The 22,174-nt window shown below is 45.6% G+C and overlaps 1 protein-coding gene across 28 annotated transcripts in view; it reads left to right on the plus strand.

Moving 5' to 3' along the window:
- The window catches only part of SYTL3 (synaptotagmin like 3), a 98,002-nt gene that overhangs the window by 8,658 nt on the left and 67,170 nt on the right, over positions 1 to 22,174 (plus strand). For 23 of the 28 annotated variants that reach the window (XM_069598818.1, XM_069598819.1, XM_069598828.1 and 20 more), the window contains exons 2-3: positions 9,975 to 10,584; positions 12,510 to 12,728. In XM_069598818.1, the coding sequence (XP_069454919.1) occupies positions 10,469 to 10,584; positions 12,510 to 12,728 (335 nt within the window). In that variant the 5' untranslated portion in view covers positions 9,975 to 10,468. Of the gene's footprint in view, positions 1 to 6,946; positions 7,096 to 9,974; positions 10,585 to 12,509; positions 12,729 to 22,174 lie in introns of all 28 variants that reach the window. The other 5 variants (XM_069598820.1, XM_069598824.1, XM_069598811.1 and 2 more) reach the window with 1 other exon arrangement.

Genomic DNA, 22,174 nt, shown 5'->3' on the forward strand with positions numbered 1-22,174 from the left:
AGAGAGGGGCTTCTGCTAATTTGATGTCCTCACTCCCTGGCACCCGAGGGGTTCACAGAAGTCCAATGAAATCAGTGCTGTGAGTCAGTACACCGATCACCACCACCTAAATGCATTTGTCTGGATGCAGAGTTCCACTGGGATGCGGCATGACTGGCTACAGAGGAGATGGAAACGTGTGGACTGAAGTCCCGAGCTGGGTTTAGGAGGGGCCCCCACCTCTGCTGTGTGTGTCCCTATCGATCCCAGAAAAGAGGCTTCAGTCCTGCTCTGGGGCCTTCCTGAAGGGGAGGACGGTGATCAGAAGGACTGCTTCCAATTCCTGCTTGCTTTACTCCAGCCGTTGCTCTCGGACTGTACTGAGATAACTCCAGATCTAGGGTTTGATCCCAGGTTGTCCGACACCTGAACTGACGCTGAGATGGGATGGTTGGCTGTGCAGTGCTTCCCCAGGTGGCTCTGGGGGACTTTTTCCTTCAGAGTGGCAATACACTGTAGGTTTTATTTATTTTTTAATTGTTAAGAAAAATTAGACTGATTGGTATGGTGGGATGCTGTAGAACAAAGGCAGTCACCATTACAAAATCACAAAAATGCAATCGAGAAAGGAGATTGGGGGCTAGACAGCTCCATGTGGGTGAAGACAGAAGCTGATGCCAGTGTTTGCAACCAAAACACAGTTTCAGAATTCACTGGGTATGTGAGAGAGTGACTAAATATTATCGCAGAAAAACCGGGTCTGGGAGATTGTGAATTTCTGCATGAGATCATTAAAACAAAACACTTTTTAGTATGCTTCTCAGATGCTGAAATGACCTCAGATTTTCAGATGCTTTCCAGATTTCTGAAGCCTGGAGCTTTCTGAGATGCGTGCAGCTCGCTCACCTGACTATGATCCTTCCTTCCGACTTGAATACGTGCTTCCTGCTTTGCAAGCAAACCCACGTGTCACAATAGTCACTGTGTTTCTCAACTCCAGCCAAACAGTGAGGACCTATTTGCTGGGTGATGAGGGATCGCTAAGAACCAGTGTCACCACTGGAAGGACACTTGAATCAGAGAGAAGTCAGAGTCGTGATAGAGAAATATACGGAGGAGAAGGGGGCATGATGAAGGAGCAGTTAATTGTGCTTGAAAATTATGAGAAGGTTCCTGAATTAGCGGCTAATTGACCTGGAAGATTAACAATGAATGACGATGCTGATGATGAAACCGTTAGGTGGTGTTTCAGGGGACTCCGAAGAGCTCTTCTCCTTTATGCCTCAGCACAGAAAGAATTCAGCAAGAGGCAAAGTGGTAGATGTGTGTGTGCGCTAAGAGCTTCATTTCTGTCTGGCTCTTTGTGACCCCATGGACTGTAGCCTGCCAGGCTCCTCTGTCCATGGGATTCTCCAGGTGAGAATACTGGAGTGGGTTGCCGTGCCCTCCTCCAGGGGATCTTCCCGACCCAGGAATTGAACTCACACCTCTTATGTCTCTTGCATGGCAGGCAGGTTCTTTACCACTAGCACCACCTGAGAAGCCCAAAGTGATAGATAAGAAGTGATTTATTAGAACAGGATACTTACAAGGCTTACAAGAGAGTGGGCAAGGGGGTACCATGTCCTGAGTATATAGTGGCTTAAACATTTTTATAATCAAAGGAAACGTAGGGAGGGGGAGAAGGGCTTCTTTGTCTTTCTTGAGTAGATGTTGTGTTTCCATCATCAGCTCCTCCTCCAGATTGAGCAGGGGGTTTTTCTTGTCCCTACATGGTCAAGCTGTGTCCACAAATGATTGTTTTTTATGTGTGCGGAGCGTGTGTTCTACTGAGCTCACTGGGCAGGATGTGGGTCTCATCCCACCATTGTTTTATTGTTTGGGGACATGCCTCATGCTTCTGTTGCACGATTTTGTTGCTAAGCAAGCCTGCTTGGTTTTGTGGTTGAGTAAACCTGCTTTCTTGAGTAACCATTAGCTTACTATTGGTTTTAGTAAGGGGGGGGGGGGTCTCCCATAGTTTTTCTACCTACAGTCCCCTAGTGGGATTAACTATTTAATCACCTACTTTGTCCCTTTACTCTGTCCCTATCGATACTGTTACTACTACCACAGTTAACATGTGTCAGTGGGTTGTTTATAATATGCTTTCCACTGTGATCTAAGTATTTTCTGTGTTGGGACTTCCCTGGTAGTCAAGTGGTTTAGGCTGTGTACTCGCAATGCAGGGGACACGGGTTCAATCCCTGGCCGAGGAACTAAGATCCCACATGCTGCATGGCACAGCCCCCAAAAGAGTACTTTACATGCATAAGCACATTTAATGCTCACAGTGACTCTAAGAAGTGGATCCTGTAATGCTATCCAGTTCGAAAGTGAAAGTGTTAGTCGCTCAGTCATGTCCAACTCTTTGCATCCCCATGGACTGTAATCTGCCAGGCCTCTCTGTCCATGGGATTCTCCAGGCAAGAATACTGCAGTGGGTTGCCGTATCTTGCTCCAGGGGATCTTCCCAACCCAGGGGTCAAACCCAGGTCTCCTGCATTGCAGGCAGACTCTTTTACTGTCTGAGCCACCTCCCTCTACTTTACAGCCAAGGAAATTAAATCCCAGGGGACTTGCTAACTTGCCCAGCTTCAAACTCCATTCCCCTCACTGCCTCCGAGTAAATTAGATCCTGGTAGGGACAGGGAAGAGCAGGAGCGACTGTGTGGAAAGAGAAGAGTACACGGGGTGTCCAGGGAACCGTCTCGAATGTGTTTGCTGCGGGAGCATTGGGGCGTTCTATGGGAACTGAGGATGCAGAAGTCGGAGGAGGCCAGATCAAGGAGGGTGAGAAAGACCTTGCTCATAGTTTAGAATTTGTTAATAGGCGGTGGGGACCTGGGCTCCTGTCCTGGGAGAGGAAGGACGCATTCCTGCCTCAGTCGTGTTCAGTGGCCTGTCCCCCACTCCAGAGATGTCCTGTCCTTTCTCAGACCAACTCCACTTCTCTGCCCAGGCTCAGCCATGAACATCCTCCTGTCCTGTCCTGTCGCCAGCCTGCCTCTGACTCACCATAGTGCCCGCTGGGCCCCTCATGTCGGTGGGCACAGCCAGACTCGGGCCCACTTGTCCCTGTTAGCACTATGTGTTATAGACGCCATGCTCACCCCTCACTCCATCAAGGAACATGCCAACTGATTTGCATAGATTTCATGGAATTCTTTGACCATCTCCATTTCAACTCATCCAAGAAATCAAAAGCCTGCAAGAGAGAAGCATGTTTGTGTTACCCCTGTTTTGAATAATATGAAAAATAAGCCAGTGTGGCTTCTAGTTCCCTGCTAGCATAGGTGACTGGAAATGGAATCCCTAAAGATGGACCTTAAGCTTGCTAGGCCACCAGGTGGATGGAATGCTTTCTTGGTATTTACCAAGAAAATATTTTCGGGATTTTCTGACTTTCTTGGTATTTACCATGGACCCATGCTGTTGCTGTTAAGTCGCTTCAGTCGTGTCCGACTCTGTGCGACCCCATAGACGGCAGCCCACCAGGCTCCGCTGTCCCTGGGATTCTCCAGACAAGAACACTGGAGTGGGTTGCCATTTCCTTCTCCAGTGGGCCCATGCGACTTGCTAATTAACTCTGTCACCCTAGAAACCTCTGTTGACTAGGAAGAGTTCACTACAAATAAACAAATAGACAAATAATTTAAAAAATAAGTAAATCGTCGTAAGTCTGGGGACACCTTGTCTTGGATAAATAGACTATAGGCTAAGAAGAGTTTTAGTGAATTTGATCTTGAGTGATTTGGAACATGGACTACAGAGTAAAATCTCTGATTTGGCTGTTGCTGTAAAACTTCGAGAAATTTAAATGCCAGCATAACAGGAATAAAGTACAGACAGAGCTCCAGATTTTGTTCAAGAGGACTGAAAAGATGCAGTTGAAATAATTTGGATAATTGCTATTGAAAGAGAAACACTGAGCAATGTTAACCTGGAAGTCAGACCTGGAATTGCACAAGCAAATTCACGATCAAGTTAAAAGCCCAGCACAACTTAAAACAACAAAAACAACCAACCAGTTCTCTATTTTCCCCATTCCATCCTCTAAATCACAATTATACGTGGAAAAAGTGCACAAGAGAATGATACACACAGTTTAATTTGTAAATAACCTGAGAAATCATTGGATCCTCAATTTCAGTGGTTCTTAAACCCCAAAGACCCAATGCTCACTCTTTATAGGAAATATTTTGTAGCTCACCTTTTACTATCTGGAATTGAAATTCATGTAAAATATAATTTACCTTGCCCAACAACAATAATTCAGTATCATTACTGTGATGCAAGGAGAAATAAAGGGACATTAAATTATAAGAATATCATATATAATCATATATATTAGTTCAATTCAGTTGCTCAGTCATGTCCAACTCTTTGCAGACCCCATGGACTGCAGCACACCAGGCTTCCCTGTCCATCACCAACTCCTGGAGCTTGCTCAAACTCATGTCCATTGAGTTGGCGATGCCATCCAACTATCTCATCTTCCGTTGTCCCCTTCTCCCGCCTTCAATCTTTCCCAGCATCAGGGTCTTTTCCAATGAGTCAGTTCTTCGCATCAGGTGGCCAAAGCATTGGAGCTACAGCTTCAGCATCAGTCCTTCCAATGAATATTCAGGACTGATTTCCTTTAGGAGGACTGGTTTGATCTCCTTGCGGTCCAAGGGACTCTCAATATACACTACATTAAAAAAATATATATATACACTACATTAAAAGACACAGTGAAGTTGTCCGATGTTCTCATACCTAGAATCACATTGATTTATAGACTAGCATCTACAAATGCAGATCCTTTAGTGATTCAGATACTATTAATACAAGCCACGCTGCCCTATATGATGCCACTTGCTGAAACGGTAAGCAGTTCTAAATGAAACCAGGTAGTCTTCCCTCAGTTTACACAACAGCTTCATTCTGGAAAACCCAGTATATTAAAACCCTGCAAAATACACTTTGTGTTTCTGTGAGTTAAATTCTATTATCAGATAATTATACCTTTTTCCTAGTTGAGTTATCTGGTAAGATAACCAATATTTGTATGGGAATGCAAGGTAATTCTTTGTCACTATGACAACTAAAACTACCCCACAAATTTCTAGACGGAAGCATGGGACTGCCCCCACTGAAAACCCTAAATGAATCCCAATAAGATGAAACACCTGTGGCCCTAACGTGTGGAAGGTCTAAGCCACCAAGTCAGTTGGAACACTGGGAGGACACTGGAAATCAAAGAGAAAACATCCTCCTAGGTTTCTGTGATATTGAGTTTTCCAAATTTGCTGGCATATTGAATACAGCACTTTCACAGCATCATCTTTTAAGGTTTGAAATAGCTCAGCTGGAATTCCATCACCTCCACTCGCTTTGTTCATAGTGATGCTTCCTAAGGCCCACTTGACTTCACACTCCAGGATGTCTGGCTCTAGGTGAGCGACCACACCATCATGGGTCATTAAAATTTTTTATATAATTCTTCTGTGTGTTCTTGCCACCTCTTCTTAATCTCTTCTGCTTCTGTTCGGTCCATACCATTTCTGTCCTTTATTGTGCCCATCTTTGCATGAAATGTTCTCTTGATCTCTCCAGTTTTCTTAAGAGATCTCTAGTCTTTCCCATTCTATTGTTTTCCTCTATTTCTTTGCATTGTTCACTTAAGAAGGCTTTCTTATCTTTTCTTGTTATTCTCTGGAATTCTACATTCGGATGGGTGTATCTTTCCCTTTCTCCCATGCTTTTTGCTTCTCTTCTTTTCTCAGCTATGTGTAAGGCCTCCTTAGACAACCACTTTGCCTTCCTGCATTTCTTCTTGGGGATGGGTTTGGTCACCACCTCCTATACAATGTTACAAATTTCTGTCCATAGTTCTTCAAGCACTCTGTCTACCACATCTAATCCCTTGAACCTATTCGTCACATGAATGATCCTAGGGTATTCTCTATGCAGTCCTGATTGCATCAATTCAAAAAGTCACCGTGTATAGAGAGGATTTGGACACAGATGCTTCAAGTTAAGGAAAAAAGTACATTTCAATCCAATAATAGAAGGGTTTCCTCATTGTAGTTATCAAGCATGTACTTGAATGACTGAAGGTTTATGGAAGCCAGAGTCCAAATCTCTCAAAGTCAAGAATAAAAACTCAGATAAACACTGCACACCCATGCCTCTCATTCTCTAAGCTTTATAGTTCATCAACTGGGAACCTCAGAAAGCACCATGTTTGGGTGTGTATTTGAAAGGCTTTCAATGAATTAAATTTGGTGGTCTGTCCTTGGAAAGCAAGGAGATCAAACCAGTCAATCTTAAAGGAAATCAACCCTGAATACTCTTTGGAAGGACTAATGCTGAAGCTGAAGCTCCAATATTTTGGCCACCTGATTCAAACAGCTGACACACTAGAAAAGACCCTGATGCTGGGGAAGATTGAAGGCAGGAGGAGAAGGGGACGACAGAGGATAAGATGGTTGGATGGCATCACCAATTCATTGGATATGAACTTGGCAAACTCCAGAAGATGGTGAGCGCCTGACATGCTGCAGTCATGGGGTAGCAAAGAGTCGGATGTGACTTGGTGACTGAACAACAATCACAACAACAAGCTCTATCCTTAGTTACTCTGAAATCAATATAATGATGATACATGAAGCACAGTTTTGCATCTTCTGCCAAACCACGGCAGAAGTTTTTGTTCCATGACCTAAAGACACCTTGAGAATCCCTTTGTTTTCTTCCGGTTTATCAGAACTATATACACCACTTTGATTTGGGGTTTTGTTTTGTTCTGAGCCACCAGGCCAGCCGCAGTGCTCAAGTACAGGACTGTTTGACTGCAGGTTCCTGGCAGAAATCGTCTGCTCCTTTTCACTCCGGCTGCTACTGTTTCTCTGATTTTAATTGTCCTCTCTGTGCTTTATAGGTGGCCCTAGTGGTAAAGAATCCAGTTGCCAGTGCAGGAGACGCAAGAGACATGGGTTTGATCCCTGGGTTGGAAAGATCCTCTGGAGTAGGAAATGGCAACCCACTCCAGCATTCTTGCCTGGAGAATCCCATGGACAGAGGAGCCTGGTGAGCTACAGTCCATGGGGCTGCAAAGAGTCAGACACGACTGCAACAACTGAGCGTACATCGTATTGTTAGAAATGGGATAGGGTGTAACTTATCAGTCATTAAGTCCTGTACCGCAATCACTTAAACAGTGTCTGGCACTTGTTGAATGCTTGATCAATATTTAATTAAGGAATGGCTGATGGATGGATTCCGAAAACCAACTCCATTCGACTTTTCTGTAACTAGCAGCGGATGGCCACTAGGGGGAGGAAGAGTGCCCACTCAATCCTGCAGAGGCCCCTGTGAGGCCACAGGCATGGGTTTGGTAGAGAGCTGCTGCTGCTGCTGCTAAGTCGCTTCAGTCGTGTCTGACTCTGTGCGACCCCATAGACGGCAGCCCACCAGGCTCCCCCGTCCCTGGGATTCTCCAGGCAAGAACACTGGAGTGGGCTGCCATTTCCTTCTCCAATGCATGAAAGTGAAAAGTGAAAATGAAGTCACTCAGTCATGCCCGACTCTTAGCGACCCCATGGACTGCAGCCCACCAGGCTCCTCCGTCCATGGGATTTTTCAGGCAAGAGTACTGGAGTGGGGTGCCATTGCCTTCTCCATGGTAGAGAGCAGGAGTGTTTTTAAATAACCAGACCCTGCGTGTCTGGACTGGGTAAAGGCCTGGCCACCCGCAGGAGTGAACACTGAGCTCTCCAGGAGCTCTCATTTCCAGCCTAGTGCTGACTGGTCCCGCCTCCCGGTGGCACTGAAGGCTGAGGTCAGACACCTGAGCCCAAAGGCCACATGGAGAGAAAGCTCAGGGCATAGACGGTGTGTTTTGAGCCAAGTGCAAAAACCTGCACTTAACATACTTGGGAATCAGACAGACAGGACAGTACTTGACTCAGTAATGTGGTTAATAGGCTAGAAACGAGAGAGAAGCAACAAAAACCAGGGAATGCGTTTAGAAGAAATAGGCTCACGGAGCTGGTGGCGCTTTCCCACTTAGCACTTGATTACAAGCTGTTTCCTAGCATTTCCTCTTCCCCAGAGACTCAGAGCCTCGGGGAGCTAAGCTCTGCTGCTCCGTCTGTTCACCTGGAAACAGGACCTTAGGAGGGAGGAGGTTTTGACCCTGCTGAGGCTGGAGCCCGAGTCCTTGGTTTTCCTGCCGTCTACACGGGAGGCCTTTGGGAGCAGGCACTCAGGAATGCTTGGCTGGAGAGCAGAGGCCAGGGCCATCCCCTGACAAGCCGGGCTTCCCTCATCCTCATGTAGCCTGTGCAGTTTGGGTGGGCCAACTGTTTTAACCTTATCCTACAATAATTTGTGCGCTCAGTCACGTCTGACTCTTTGCAACTGCATGGACTATAGCCCATGAGGCTCCTCTGTCCATGGGATTTCCTAGACAAGAATACTGGAGTGGGTTGCTCCAGTACTTCCTCCTCCATGGGACCTTCCTGACCCAGGCATCAAACCTGGGTCTCCTGCCTCGCTGGTGGATTCTTTACCATGGGACCTTCCCAACCCAGGGATCAAACCCGGGTCTCTTGCCTCGCTGGCAGAGCCTTTACCACTGAGCCACCAGTGTAGCCCCACCCCGCAACAGAGAAACTGACGAATAGAGGATCCTTAAGCCAAGGGGTCCTTAGCCTATAGGTCCATGAACTTGGATGTGAAAAAATTTATATCTTAATTTTCATTGACTTGTAACTAGAGGTTAGCATTTCGTCACAAACCCCAATGGAATTAGCAAGACTTGTGGTCTCCACATCATTTGCTGCAGATATCTCAGTATTGCTTGCAATCATTGCTACTCTGAAATTACAGTCACTGTTAGATCACTGCTAGATTTCATACCTCCCTGGCCACATATGTTATTATAATTTAAAATATTTCAGTATAATTGATTTCCTTTGTTATAATGTATTTTATTTTATGCATTTAAATACAGAAGCTTCACCAGATAACCAGAGATTAAAAGAGAAAAGTTAAGAATCTCTGCTTAAAGGGAATGATCCCTTAGGGCTCTATTAACCTCTTTTTCACTGATTTGCTATGGATCATAAACTAATATAATGTGAATTTCTGTTGAGGCTGCACAAAGGGAGTTTAGCTTCCAAAGCATTGAAAGGACATCTTATTACTAAGGAATTCATGTAAATTTGATAACAAAATGGCATTATAGAAAGTACACTAATTAGATCTGCATTTTCTGCTTTTCATTGACATGTTTTATCAATTCAATACCATCTTGGTTGAGGGAAGAAACAGATCAAAGGTGCTGTGTGTCTAGCGTTACTGATGGAAAAAGTAAGTAGGAGGAGTGGAGACCCTGCCAACTCGTATTAACCAGAAATAAGACCCTGTGCAGAAGGTCATTGCTAAATACCATTAAAGGCCATAAATACCTGATAGATTGAGGTTGTGGTGATATCCCTTCATAGATCCTTAATTGATGAAACAGTTTTTTGAGTTTTGAAGTTAATTGTAAAAATTACAGTTAACAGATGAAATTGTAGATATCCTAAAGTATCTTCAATTAGGATGATGTACATTCAGTATTGGAGGAGGAAATGGCAACCCATTCCAGTGTCTTCCCTGGGAAAGCCCATGGACAGAAGAGCTTGGCGGGCTGCAGTCAGTGGGGTTGCAAAAAAGTCAGACACGACTTAGCAACTAAACAATAGCACGTTAAACATAGGCCTTCATGCCTCTAGTCACTCAGGATACAGAATTCATATCAGAAAAATTCAAGTGTGGAAGTTTGAGGCTTTTAGAAACATGAGAAGGCCAATTTAATAAAATTTAAAATCTTACATTATCATCAGGGCAAAAAATGCAAAGATCTGTCTGTAGAACATTTTGTCTTAAAAATGATGCTATTTTTGTTGTGTTTTCTACAGGTACTGAGCTGTCTGGGCTTTGAACCGTCGTCAGTGCTACCTGTAAACCTGTGAAGGGGGAGGTTAACGTCTGTGTCACTGAATACTCTTCTTACTGCTCTTTGTAAATTCCCGCAGACTGGGCATTACTTCTGTTTATGCAGAAGTTATCTGCGTAATTTATAACAATCTCTGGCAAAACCTCAGAAAAAAGATATGCTTCTGACTTAGCCGGATGTCAGAGGCTGCAGCAGGACCCGGGGAGAAGGCTCTGCAGATGGCATGAGGCTCTGGGAGCGATGATCCCAACGGAGGGAGAGCTTCTTGGAACTTTTTTTCTCCTGAGAAGAGTGACCCAGTTAAAAAGAGGAGAAAAGTTACGAGCAACACCGTTGCCAATGAAATAGGAGAGGGAGGGCTTTCAAAAGCACTTGGGGCTGCTGCTGGACTCTGAGCTCCTCCGGGACTGGGGCGCACGGCCATGGAGTAGAACTGCAACGTGGGTCTGAGAAGAGATGGAAATGGCCCACCAAGTCAGCCTCGGTTCCCTCCAGGAATCGGAACGCGAAGTGATCCTCCAGGTTTTGTACCGGGACCGGGAGGTTCAAAACACGGAGGCAGAGAGGATACGGTAGGCAGTCCTGCAGATGGTGGAATTCTTTGCGTTTCTTGGCTTTTTCTCTTGGAGGCCATCTCTCCTTGGCGTCTTGCTGCTTGCTTAGCCAGTGCCATTTGCTCCCCATTCAGCCTCTTGTCTGACAAGAGTCTGAAGCAAGGGCTGTGGGTGGAGGTAACCTTTGCTGAGTCACTAAGCTTCGGGATGGTCAGGGAAAGAATGCCTTTTTCCCCACTTAAAACAATGCCTTTGTGTGATAAGTTGGTTGTCTTTCTGCCTGTCCATTTGCCTGCTTTGCAGGAATCGTTCAAGGGAAACCTTCAGACTTCCCATACACCCTTTCAAGGGAAAGCCCTCTGGCTAAGGGTTTTCCTAAATTATTTTTGGTGGTAATTGAAGGCGCAAAGAAAGCAGCTTAGAAACAGCAGATCTGCTGGCGTCCATTCCGAGCCTTCTCTTTGCTTACTTTTGCTTGCCAGCCAGCTCTGAAGAAACAGGGAGCATGAAGTCTGAACCTGCCCAGCCTGCTCCCAGACTCATTTGTCAACAGAGAACACCTTCTCACTCTGTCTCTGAATGGCACGGGCTGTTTGCCATTAGTTTAACACTTAACAGAGCAGGGCTAGGCTATCAGCAGCGTGCCTCTTGTTAGCTGTCAAGATCCATCTTTAATATAACGATGCTTTGTTTATTGATGTTTATGAAGAATGTGAGGTCTAGAAAATAAATGGGATAGGCTTTTGATCTCATTGTGTTTTTAATGGAAGAATTCTTTTTCAGAGTCTGCCAAGAAAAACAAACATATAAAATAAATCTTTGGACCACCCAATGTTTGAGGAAGGAGGGGAAATTTCTGGGTGAACTGAAAGGAACAATGTTCCTTTTCTACCCTCCTTTGTAATCCCAAAGCTTTCCAAGTGTACTTACACTTTCTTCCACTAAAAAAAAAAATACAGTGAGCAAAATAGAGTTTTCTTTGGTGATGGAAGATCTTTCAGTGACTTAGAAGCATCGTTTTGAATGTCAACAAAGTAACGTGGATATTTTGTTCCAAGGATACTGAAAGTTGTTTCTCGGGATTAGCTTCTCTATTCTAAAAGTGACAGAGATAGTCATACTCCATAAAAGAGTATTCTGGCTAATGGTATGTTTTATGGTCCAATGTAATATCCCTTTGCACTAAGAGGGGTCTTCCCTGGTGACCCGGATGGTAAAGAATCCACCTGCAATGCGGGAGGCCTGGGTTCCATCACTGGGACAGGAAGACCCCTGGAGGAGGGCATGACAATCTACCCCAGTATTCTTGCCTGGAGAATCCCATGGACAAAGGAGCCTGGCGGGCTACAGTCCATGGGGTCGCAGAGAGTCAAACATGATTGAGCTACTGACACATTTGCACTAGGGCTATCTTCCCGGGAGGGACAGGAACTAAAAGTAACCAACCACCTAAAAAATAGTAGCAAAACTATAGCATCAGTTAAATAACTTTATTGGGGCACTTATAACAACAGCAGACGGGTATGCTGTATGCTTACACATCACTCCCTGTCTTGAATGTTAGAATTGATGCCATTTTCCTGCATTTTCCCTCTTCTTTCGATGTTTTTCTTTACCATTATGATGCCATTTGCGCACAAGGCATGAACCTAGAACAAAGTCAGCAGCCGACTCCTCCGTGCCAGGCAGAGTGTTTATGCTTTGCCATTTCATCCTCACAGCCACCCTGGGAGGTAAGGCTTTCACAGCTGAGAAAACCTCTGAGCCTCTGCTCTGAAAGATGGCAGGAGATCCTGGTTCACACAGCTGTTAGAACCCGGGGGTGCGGGAATGCAAAGCCCCTTCTCTGTCTCCATACTGTTGAGGCCCTGCCTCGTAGGAGTTTGGCTGGCTTCTGTCCTTCGGCTCAGTTGTCTCTTACCACTTAACTCTCTGGGCCACAGGAAACTGAAGACACGCTTGCAGCATCTCAGGTGGAAAGGCGCGAAGAGCGTGAGCCAGGAGTACAAAGAGAAGTCCTGTGCCCGCTGCCGGCAGACGCTGGGGCTCCTGCTGAACCGGGGCGCCGTGTGTCAGGGCTGCAGCCACCGCGTGTGCAGCGAGTGCCGGGTGTTCCTGAGGAGGACCCGCGCCTGGAAGTGCACTGTGTGCTTCGAGGACAGGTGAGGATGGGCGGGGCCGGCCGGGATGGGTGTGGCCGGATAAGGTGGGCGGGGCGGTGGGGCAAGGATGGCTGGAAGGCCTCAGAGATGGTCCAGGACCAACCACCGCTAAAGACAGCTGTCATTCTTCAAACTTAATAGGAAATTGTTCAGAGAATTCTTAATATGGAGCTGCCTTTCTAGACATGGAAATTATTGTAACTCAAAAACACATTTTGCTATATGAAAAAAAGTTTTGTCTTTAATTTACAAAAGTTTGTAATTGCTGCTGCTACTAAGTCGCTTCAGTCATGTCCGATTCTGTGTGACCCCATAGATAGCAGCCCACCAGGTTCCTCCATCCCCGGGATTCTCCAGGCAAGAACACTGGAGTGTAATGGCTAACGATCAGCAGTTAAGGTTCCCTTTAATTTCTTAACTAGTTAGTTTTGTTAGTTTTCTTAGAGCTTAATTTATCTCTTTGAGGAGAAGTGGAGTGAATTGTAATATAAGGAATATTAGAGTGTCCCGTGGAGCTTTATTAACGCCTTTTTGAAGGAAGAAAGTTGACCTGTATTGATGCTCCACTAAAGAAGCGGTTATGGTTTCCATTAGTAATAGACTAAATCTACATTTATTCTAATCTTTTGATGTTTTGAGATTTTAAAATATTTTAAACATGGAATTGGTGTTTTTGAAATACTCTTCTTGAAAATGATAAAGAACGTATATGGCTTGATCAGAGAAGGTGATGGCACCCCACTCCAGTACTCTTGCCTGGAAAATCCCATGGACAAAGGAGGCTGGTAGGCTGCAGTCCATGGGGTCTCAAAGAGTCGGACACAACTGAGCGACTTCACTTTCACTTTTCACTTTCCTGCATTGGAGAAGGAAATGGCAGCCCACTCCAGTGTTCTTGCCTGGAGAATCCCAGGGATGTGGGAGCCTGGTGGGCTGCCGCCTATGGGGTCGCACAGAGTCGGACACGACTGACGCGACTTAGGATGGCTTGATCTCATGCTGTTCGAAGCAAGAATGGGCTGTTCATCAATTCCTGGAAAACCCAGGGAGTGTTCCTACTTGTCATGGGGGAGTGTGCACAAGCCCATCACAGAACTCATGAGGAGCAGAAATGTTTGTCTGGTGTGAATCTAGGAGAATAATGTGAGACTGAGATTTGAAAACGACTTCTAAATGTTGCTTAGGTGCGCGCGTGCCTGGGGAGACTGTGAGGTGATTACACGGTGAGGGCACACTGGTGGGGTTTTTCTCGCCCCTTGAGTCGGGTGGATTGTGTTTATAAGCATCCTGACATCAATGTCCTTAAACTTCCCCTTGCTTTGCGAGGCTTAATGTATTTCAATCACTCATTCAAAGACAGGTCGTTCAACCAGATTGCCTTGCTCCTAAGCACCCCTCTCTGAAACAGCGTGTCACGTCACATCCACATGGTGAGAGTCACCTCCAAACGTATCAAGTTTCCTGTCTGTCAAAGCCAGCACCCTTCAGGTTTTTCTTAGCTTGAGAGGGGAAGAGAAAGAATTCCTGTGAGCCAGCCCTGGGTGCACTTGTGCTCAAGCAGGTCCTGGGCTCTTGAGAGAGGAGGGAAGGTCCTAAGACCCTTGTCAGCTAACCATATGTAGTGAGTTGATAAACACTGATGATGAACACTGTGTCACCAGGTAGTAAATTCTTCAGCACTTCTTTTAGTGGTTAAAGTGAGTAAAGCGAAGTCGCCAAGTCGTGTCCGACTCTTTGCGACCCCATGGACTGTAGCTTACCAGGCTCCTCTGTCCATGGGATTTTCCAGGCAAGAGTACTGGAGTGGGGTGCCATTTCTGTCTCCAGAGGATCTTCCCAACCCAGGGATTGAACCCGGGTCTCCCGCATTGTAGGCAGACGCTTTATCATCTGAGCCACTAGGGAAGTCTCAAAGTGAAAGTGAAAGTTGCTCAGTCGTGTCTGACTCTTTGCAACCCCATGGACTCTATAGTCTCCAGGCCAGGATACTGGAGTGGGTAGCCTTTCCCTTCTCCAGGGGATCTTTCCAATGCAGGGGTCGAACCCAGGTCTCCCACATTGCAGGCAGATTCTTTACCAGCTGAGCCACAAGGGAAGCCCCTTTAGTGGTTAACTGGAAACTTAAAATCAAAACAGGAGGACAGGGGCTGAGGCAACCTCCCAGGAAGGGGGCCCTGTTGAAATCTCAACCCTGGAGAGCACTGTGCCCTGGGGCATTGTAACTGAACCCCTCTAAGCTCCTGAAGTGTGATTTCTAAAACCCCAGCTTCCTGGTGTCGAAATAAGGATGCTTTTCAAAATACAAGAGATAATTGCATTGCTCTGAGAGAACGGACGCAGGAAATCATACGGCTAGAGAGCTAACTAATTTATGCCAACCTCCCCTCCTTCTCTTTGCTTCCTTTCTTCAAAGCTCTCTGCCCTCTCTAGTTTTGTCCACTCTGGGCTGCCGTCCAGTCTTGGGGGGTCAAACCAAAGAAAAGGCTTGGTGAAGTGTAAGAGTCTTTGACAGTCTTAACTGGGACCTGGACAGGTTTTCAACCCCAATCATTTCTCCTCTCCCTGCTTCTTCTTCAGCCTGAGACCCATCCCTCAAGAAGTGGATTTGTTGTGGGAACAGGAGGAAAACATAGGTTTTAAAATCAAGCAAAAAGAAAATCTAGGGTAGCAGTTTTAAAGAAAGCAAAACCAGTGTTCAGACTGCTGCAGTCAGCGCAGAGGGCCTGTGAGCAGCGCTGGCCTTAGGCTTGGGCTGAGGGTCCAGGAGACAGCTGAGGGTCCTGCCTGCCGGGCAGGTTTTCTGCTCAGGACCCGTGGGGGCTCAGGGGAGGGGGCGGGGGACTAAGCTGGCTCAAGGTGACTTCCCAGAGCACCCGGTGGGAGCGTTTCTGGAAGATGGTCAGGATTAGAGAGGGAAATGAACACAGTCAGGGACAAGGAATACCATGGGGATGAGTGCTGACTCAAACTATTGGAGTTTCAGCTTCAACGTCAGTCCTTCCAATGAATATTTAGGACTGATCTCCTTTAGGATTGACTGGTTTGGTCTCCTTGCAGTCCAAGGGACTCTCAAGAGTCTTCTCCAACACCCCAGTTCAAAAGCATCAATTCTCCGGCGCTCAGCCTTCTTTATGGTCCATCTCTCACATCCACGGCTGCTTAGTTGCTTCAGTCGTGTCTGACTCTTTGCTGTCCCATGAACTGAAGCCCAGCAGGCTTCCCCATCCATGGGATTCTCCAGGCAAGAATACTGGAGTGGGTTGCCATTTCCTTCTCCACACATCCGTACGTGACTACTGGAATAACCATAGCTTTGACTTAACGGACCGTTGTTGGCAAAGTAATATCTCTGCTTTATAATATGCTGTCTAGTTTGGAGATACCCTTTCTTCCAAGGAGCAAGTGTCTTAATTTCATGGCTGCAGTCACCATCTGTAGTGATTTTGGAGCCCAAAAATATAGTCTCTTACTGTTTCCATTATTTCCCCATCTATTTGCCATGAAGTGATGGGACCAGATGCCATGATCTTAGTTTTCTGAATATTGAGTTTTAAGTCAACTTTTTCACTCTCCTCTTTCACTTTCATCAAAAGTCTCTTTAGTTCCTCTTCACTTTCTGCCATAAGGGTGGCTTGATCTGCATATCTGAGATTACTTATATTTCTTCTGGCAATCTTAATTCCAGTTTGTGCTTCATCCAGCCCAGCATTTTGCATGATGTACTCTGCATGGAAATTAAATAAGCAGAATGACAATATACAGCCTTGACGTACTCCTTTTCCTCTTTGGAACCAGTCTGTTGTTCCATGTCCAGTTCTAACTGTTGCTTCTTGACCTGCATACAGATTTCTCAGGAGGCAGGTCAGGTGGTCTGGTATTCCCATGTCTTCTAAGAATTTTCCACAGCTTGTTGTGATCCACACAATCAAAGGCTTTGGTGTAGTCAGTAAAGCAAATGTTTTTCTGGAACTCTCTTGCTTTCCTGATGATCCAACAGATGTTGGCAATTTTATCTATGGTTCCTCTGCCTTTCTAAAACCAGCTTGAACATCAGGGAGTTCACTGTTCACGAACTGTTGAAACCTGGCTTGGAGAATTTTGAGCATTACTTTGCTACCGTGTGAGATGAGTGCAATTGTGCGGTAGTTTGAGCATTCTTTGGCATTGCCTTTCCTTGGGATTGGAATGAAAACTGACCTTTTCCAGTCTTGTGACCACTGTTGAGTTTTCCAAATTTGCTGGCATATTGAGTGCAGCACTTTCACAGCATCATCTTTCAGGATTTGAAATAGCTCAACTGGAATTCCATCACCTTCACTAGCTTTGTTCGTAGTGATGCTTCCTAAGGCCCACTTGACTTCACATTCCAGGATGCCTGGCTCTAGGTGAGTGATCACACCATCATGGTTTTCTGGGTCATGAAGATCTATTTTGTATAGTTCTTCTGTGTATTCTTGCCACCTCTTCTTAATATCTTCTGCTTCTGTTAGGTCCATACCATTTCTGTCCTTTATTGTGCCCATCTTTGCATGAAAAGTTCCCTTGGTATCTCTAATTTTCTTGAAGAGATCTCTAGTCTTTTCCATTCTATTGTTTTCCTCTATTTCTTTGCGTTGATCTCTGAGGAAGGCTTTCTTATCTCTTCTTGCTATTCTTTGAAACTCTACATTCATGTGGGTATATCTTTCCTTTTCTCCTTTGCCTTTAGCTTCTCTTCTTGTCTCAGCTATTTGTAAGGCCTCCTCAGACAGCCATTTTGCCTTTTTGCATTTCTTTTTCTTGCATATGCTTTTTATCCATTGGCCAAATGAGGGTACGAATGACTTAATAGGCTTTGAAGCCTTCTGTTACCAAACATACAGTAAAAAAGTGGAAATTTGTGGGGTACTTTTTGAAAAGTTTATTTTGTGCTTACTAAAGGGAATATTTACACCATACCTTGAGTGTCATTCCTTTTGTTGAAGTTGCTATCTCTCCTATGGTCAGTCAAGGCAGGTCTTGTTTCAAAAAACCTTTTTTTGATGAGTAAGCTTCCTGTACCCTTAAGTTCAGAGTTGAAGTTGTCACTCACTCAGTTCAGCTGAACCTTTTCACCCCACAGGAAGGTCAGTGCCAGGAGGCCATTTTTCCAGGCTGGCACTCGAGGTGCTGGTGAAGTGCTGCCTCGGCTAGAGCTCTGGGCTGAAATGTAGCTGAGAGTTATGGGCACTGGGGTTGGAGGGCTACCAGACAGGCTTGCAGGCGCTTCCCAGTCATGTGTTCGTGGGAACCACAATAACAGACCCACATCCATAGATCAGACCAAGAGAGCATTCCAGTGCCAAACAGACGTCATGGGTAGATTTTTTTGATTTCAGATGATTCTACTCCTGCACTGTTTCATGAATACAGATATCTCTGAGACCTTGATTTCCCAATTTGGGGTTTCTTTATTTTGATTCATTTTCAGTCAATTAAAGTGTCTCTTCAAAGATTTTTCTTCTCAGAAGAGCATGTGGGTGGTGGGTATTTTAAGCCATTGCCTATCTGAGGATGCCTTCGATAGCCTTTCCTCATGAGTAAGGACTTCCCTGGATTTTATTCATTTTTTAAACTATTTTGTTTTGGGGTGTAGCTGATTAACAAACAGTTGGTGGCAGTTTCAGATGAAGAACCAGACATTCATATCCATCCACTCTCCACCAGACTCCCCTCCCATCCAGGCTGCCAGACAACTTTGAGCAGAGTTCCCTGTGCTATACAGCAGGTCGTTGTCAGCTATCCATTTTCAGCATAGCAGTAGGACTTCACTGGGTTTTAAAATCTCAGATTCCAACTTTCCATCTTTAAGTTCATTTAATGTGTTATCATTGTCCTTTGGAATCTACTGTAACAGACACACTGGAAACTAGCTTTATTTTTCTTTATTGATCATCTGGATTTTAGGTAGTAGAAGCATATTGGTTTTTTTCTGCATTCTTGTAATTGAAAGCAGTTTCTAATATCTTCCTGGGTCGGAGTCTCTCCACACTGATTTTCATGGGTTAAGGAGAGTTCCCCGGAGCTGGCTGTGCCTTGGATCTGCTTGTTGTTGTTGTTTTCTTAATTATTTTTAATTGTGGAGAAATTCACATAAAATTTACCATTACAGCTAAGGCTAAGTGTACAGTTTAATGGCATTTGAAACCGTGGGTAATCATTAGTCAAGCCCACTTTATCAGCCTTCACTCATCAAGGTCGTCCAGGAGACTTACATATCCACTGTTATCGTTTTAAAATGTTTATTTATTTTTGCTGCTCTGGGTCTTGGCTGCTGCTCATGGACTTTCTCTAGTTGTGGTGGCTTCTTTTGTTGTGCACAGGCTCTGGGGTCACGGGCTTCAGGGGCTGTGGTGCAGGCGCTTAGTTTCTCTGTGGCATTTGGGATCTTCCCAGACCAGGGATCGAATCCTGTGTTCCCCAAATTGGCAGATGGGTCCTTATCCCCTGTGCCACAAGGGAAGGCCCTCGATGATTTATTAAATTTCAATTAATTATGGCTGTGCTGCGTCTTCTTTGTTGCATGTTGGCTTTTTCTGGTTGCAACACGCCCTCCATTCTTGTTCTAAACAGTGACATGTTCGCCAAGTGAGTTGTTTTTCCAGGAACTGGGAGTCAGCGGCCTCTAGTTTGAGCTTAATTGGCTAAGATTGGATAGGCCCACCGACCCGCCAACTGCGCATGCGTGAGGGTCCTCTCCGTGACCTTTTGAGATCAGAGGGCAAAAACTCCAAGCCCAGATGGTGGTGAGCGCCTCCATCTTCCCAGGAGCAGAGACCTGGAGCCTAGTCACTCCCGGGCACAATGGCCAAGGCCCACCTTCTCCCAGTCACCCTTCCCCACGCTCTCCACGCCCAGACCGCCCTGCCGCTTAAGTCTTCATCACATCAGTGCTTTGAACCCCTTGCGTCTGGGAGGTGGGTCTGAGGCCTGCTCCCTCTCTCTGCACTGGTCTGCCTTGCGAATAAACCGTCGCTTTGCTGCAGACCTCAGCGTCTCAGCTCACTGCACGTCAGGGAAACCAACCTGGTAATACCTGCGTGTTGTACAACCATCAGCACCGCCTTCTTCCAGGCTTTTTCATCTTGCTCAACTGAAACTCTGTTCAGTTCAGCAGCTCCCTATTCTTCCCTCGCTCCCCTGCCCCTCTGCTCGCATCCGTCTTTCTGTCTGTCTGACTCCCCTGGGCCCCTCGCACAGGTGGAATCACGCAGTGTTTGTCTCTGGGTCTGGCTCGTTTCACTAAGCACACGCTTTTCACGGCTCACGCTGCAGACTTCCTTCCTTCTTAAGGCTGCCCTCACATTCTTGAGTGCGTGTGTATCACATTTTGTCTGTTCATCTGCTGATGGATGCTTGGGCTGCTTCTGCCCTTTGGCTGTTGTGAATAGTGGGTGTGCAAACATCTCTTTGAGGCTCTGCTTTCAGTTCTTCCAGGTGTATTCCCAGAAGTGGGGCTGCTGAGTCACATGGTATTTCTGTGTTTAATTTTTTGAGACCCACCATACAGTCTCCAACAGCTGAGCCGTTTCCCTTTTCCACCAACAGTGCACAAGGGTTCCAGTTTTTTCACTTGTTGTCTTCTGGGTTTTTTAATTTTTTTTTAATGGCAGTTACTAATGGGTGTGAGGTGAGGGTTTGCTTGTGTTTTGACTCAGTAACATTTTCTTTGGTCAGCTCTGACTATTCTTTAATGCTGCTTGGCGTGGCTTATTCGGGAATAACTTAGGTTGGCCTTGCTCTCTCTCTTCCCTTTATATTCCTTATCCTTCAGGGTTTACTGTCTTTTTCTCTCACGTTATGGGAAGGCATCCTTACTGAGTCAGCGTCATTAATTCAACCCTCCAGCTTCTCAATTCCGCCCTTTCCTGTTGGTAAAACAGCTTGCTTTGCATTGTTGTTTTCTAAATCTTCCTTGATTGTAGTGTGTTGTCTCTTGTTGGCTTTTCCTTAAGTCTTTCTGTTTCTTTTTCATAGAAAAGAAGGAAAGAGAGTGTTAGTTTCTCAGTCGTGTTCGACTCTTTGCAACCCACAGGATAGCCATTCCCTTCTCCAGGGGATCATCCCAACCCAGGGATCAAACCCAGATCTTCTGCACTGCAGACAGATTCTTTACTGTCTGAGCCACCAGAGAAGCCCCCTTTTTCCTAAGAGTTGGGTCTTAAATGCCTTTGAAGACGGCTGCTTTCTGAAACTTCCCTTGGTTCCTGCAGTGATATACCTTGAGTAGCCATTCCTGGCCTGCCATTCTTTCTCCTGCCTGGGGCCTTTTGTCAGAGGTTCTGCGTTGTCTTCAGACCACCAGGTTGAGGGGTTGCCAACAGAGCCCTTGCTCCTTGTCTTTGTGAAGTGGTGGTGGAGCCGATTCTTAGATCTTATAGGGAAAACAGGGTGGTACAGAGTGTTTAACCTGGTTTCCGTTTTCCAGGCTTTAAGGAGTGCAGCACTGTCCAGCTGCAGTAGAATTATTTCACTGACTCATTTCCTGATGTAACAAACCAGGGACTGCAAACTCATGGCCAACAGGCAGCAAAGAGCCCACGGGCTTTATTTTGTTGTCCTGCTCAGTGTCTAATATTTACCCTTTTAATGCCTTAAAGTAGGGCATGGGTCCTCCAGCTCACCATAGCGCCTAGCCCGCCCTCTTGTCTCATCTTTCACCCTCTCTCTTCGTCTAGTTTCTGCTTGGTGCCTGACTTTGTGACCCCTGCCCCTACACATTCAGAAAGCGTGACAAACGTCAGACCTTGGTGCCACTGGGGCTCCATCTGTGTTAGTCCCATCTTATCCCTTCAGTTCTCAGGATGCTGCCTGCAGGGGTGGGGATGTTCATTTATTCACCAGTCCACACGTTTATTCACCGGCCCCACTGTGTCTCTAAGTTGTGCTTGGGGCTGTGGATACGGCGCTGAATTTAACACAGAGGGGACCTGCCTCCTCTCAGCGGCCAAGTAGAGTTATTCCTGTTTTGCAGGAAGCTGTGGCAGCCACTTGATTAAAATCATTCCTCTACCTTATCTTGATTCCGACTTCTCTCCTAGTTACCTAGGATTTAATCACAACGATCAGTCTTTTTTTCCTGTAAGAACGTTGAAATCAGATCAGCTGAGCTGGTTGGTAGAAACAAACAAAAAAAACACATTATTTTGCTTTGTAACTAAAACTGCCTTAGATATAAGATTATTTGAAGTAAAAAAATTTTTTTTCAACTGTATAGGTGCATAGGACCATTTTAGCTGGGAATTGCCAAGTGATTAGACAAGCTAGTACAAAGAAATTAAGTTGATGCTTGGTTTTACATTATTTGGCTTCTTCATTTGGAGTTTTTGTAGTTCGTCTGTCTGATAAACCACCAAGACTTTCTTGAAGCTTCCTTGCCATCAGGGTGCTGGTTAGAGAGCAGGTCTGCCTGGGAGGGGTGTGTTTTA

The sequence above is a fragment of the Ovis canadensis genome, chromosome 8, assembly GCF_042477335.2.
Source record: "Ovis canadensis isolate MfBH-ARS-UI-01 breed Bighorn chromosome 8, ARS-UI_OviCan_v2, whole genome shotgun sequence".
NCBI classification, from domain to species: Eukaryota; Metazoa; Chordata; class Mammalia; order Artiodactyla; family Bovidae; genus Ovis; species Ovis canadensis.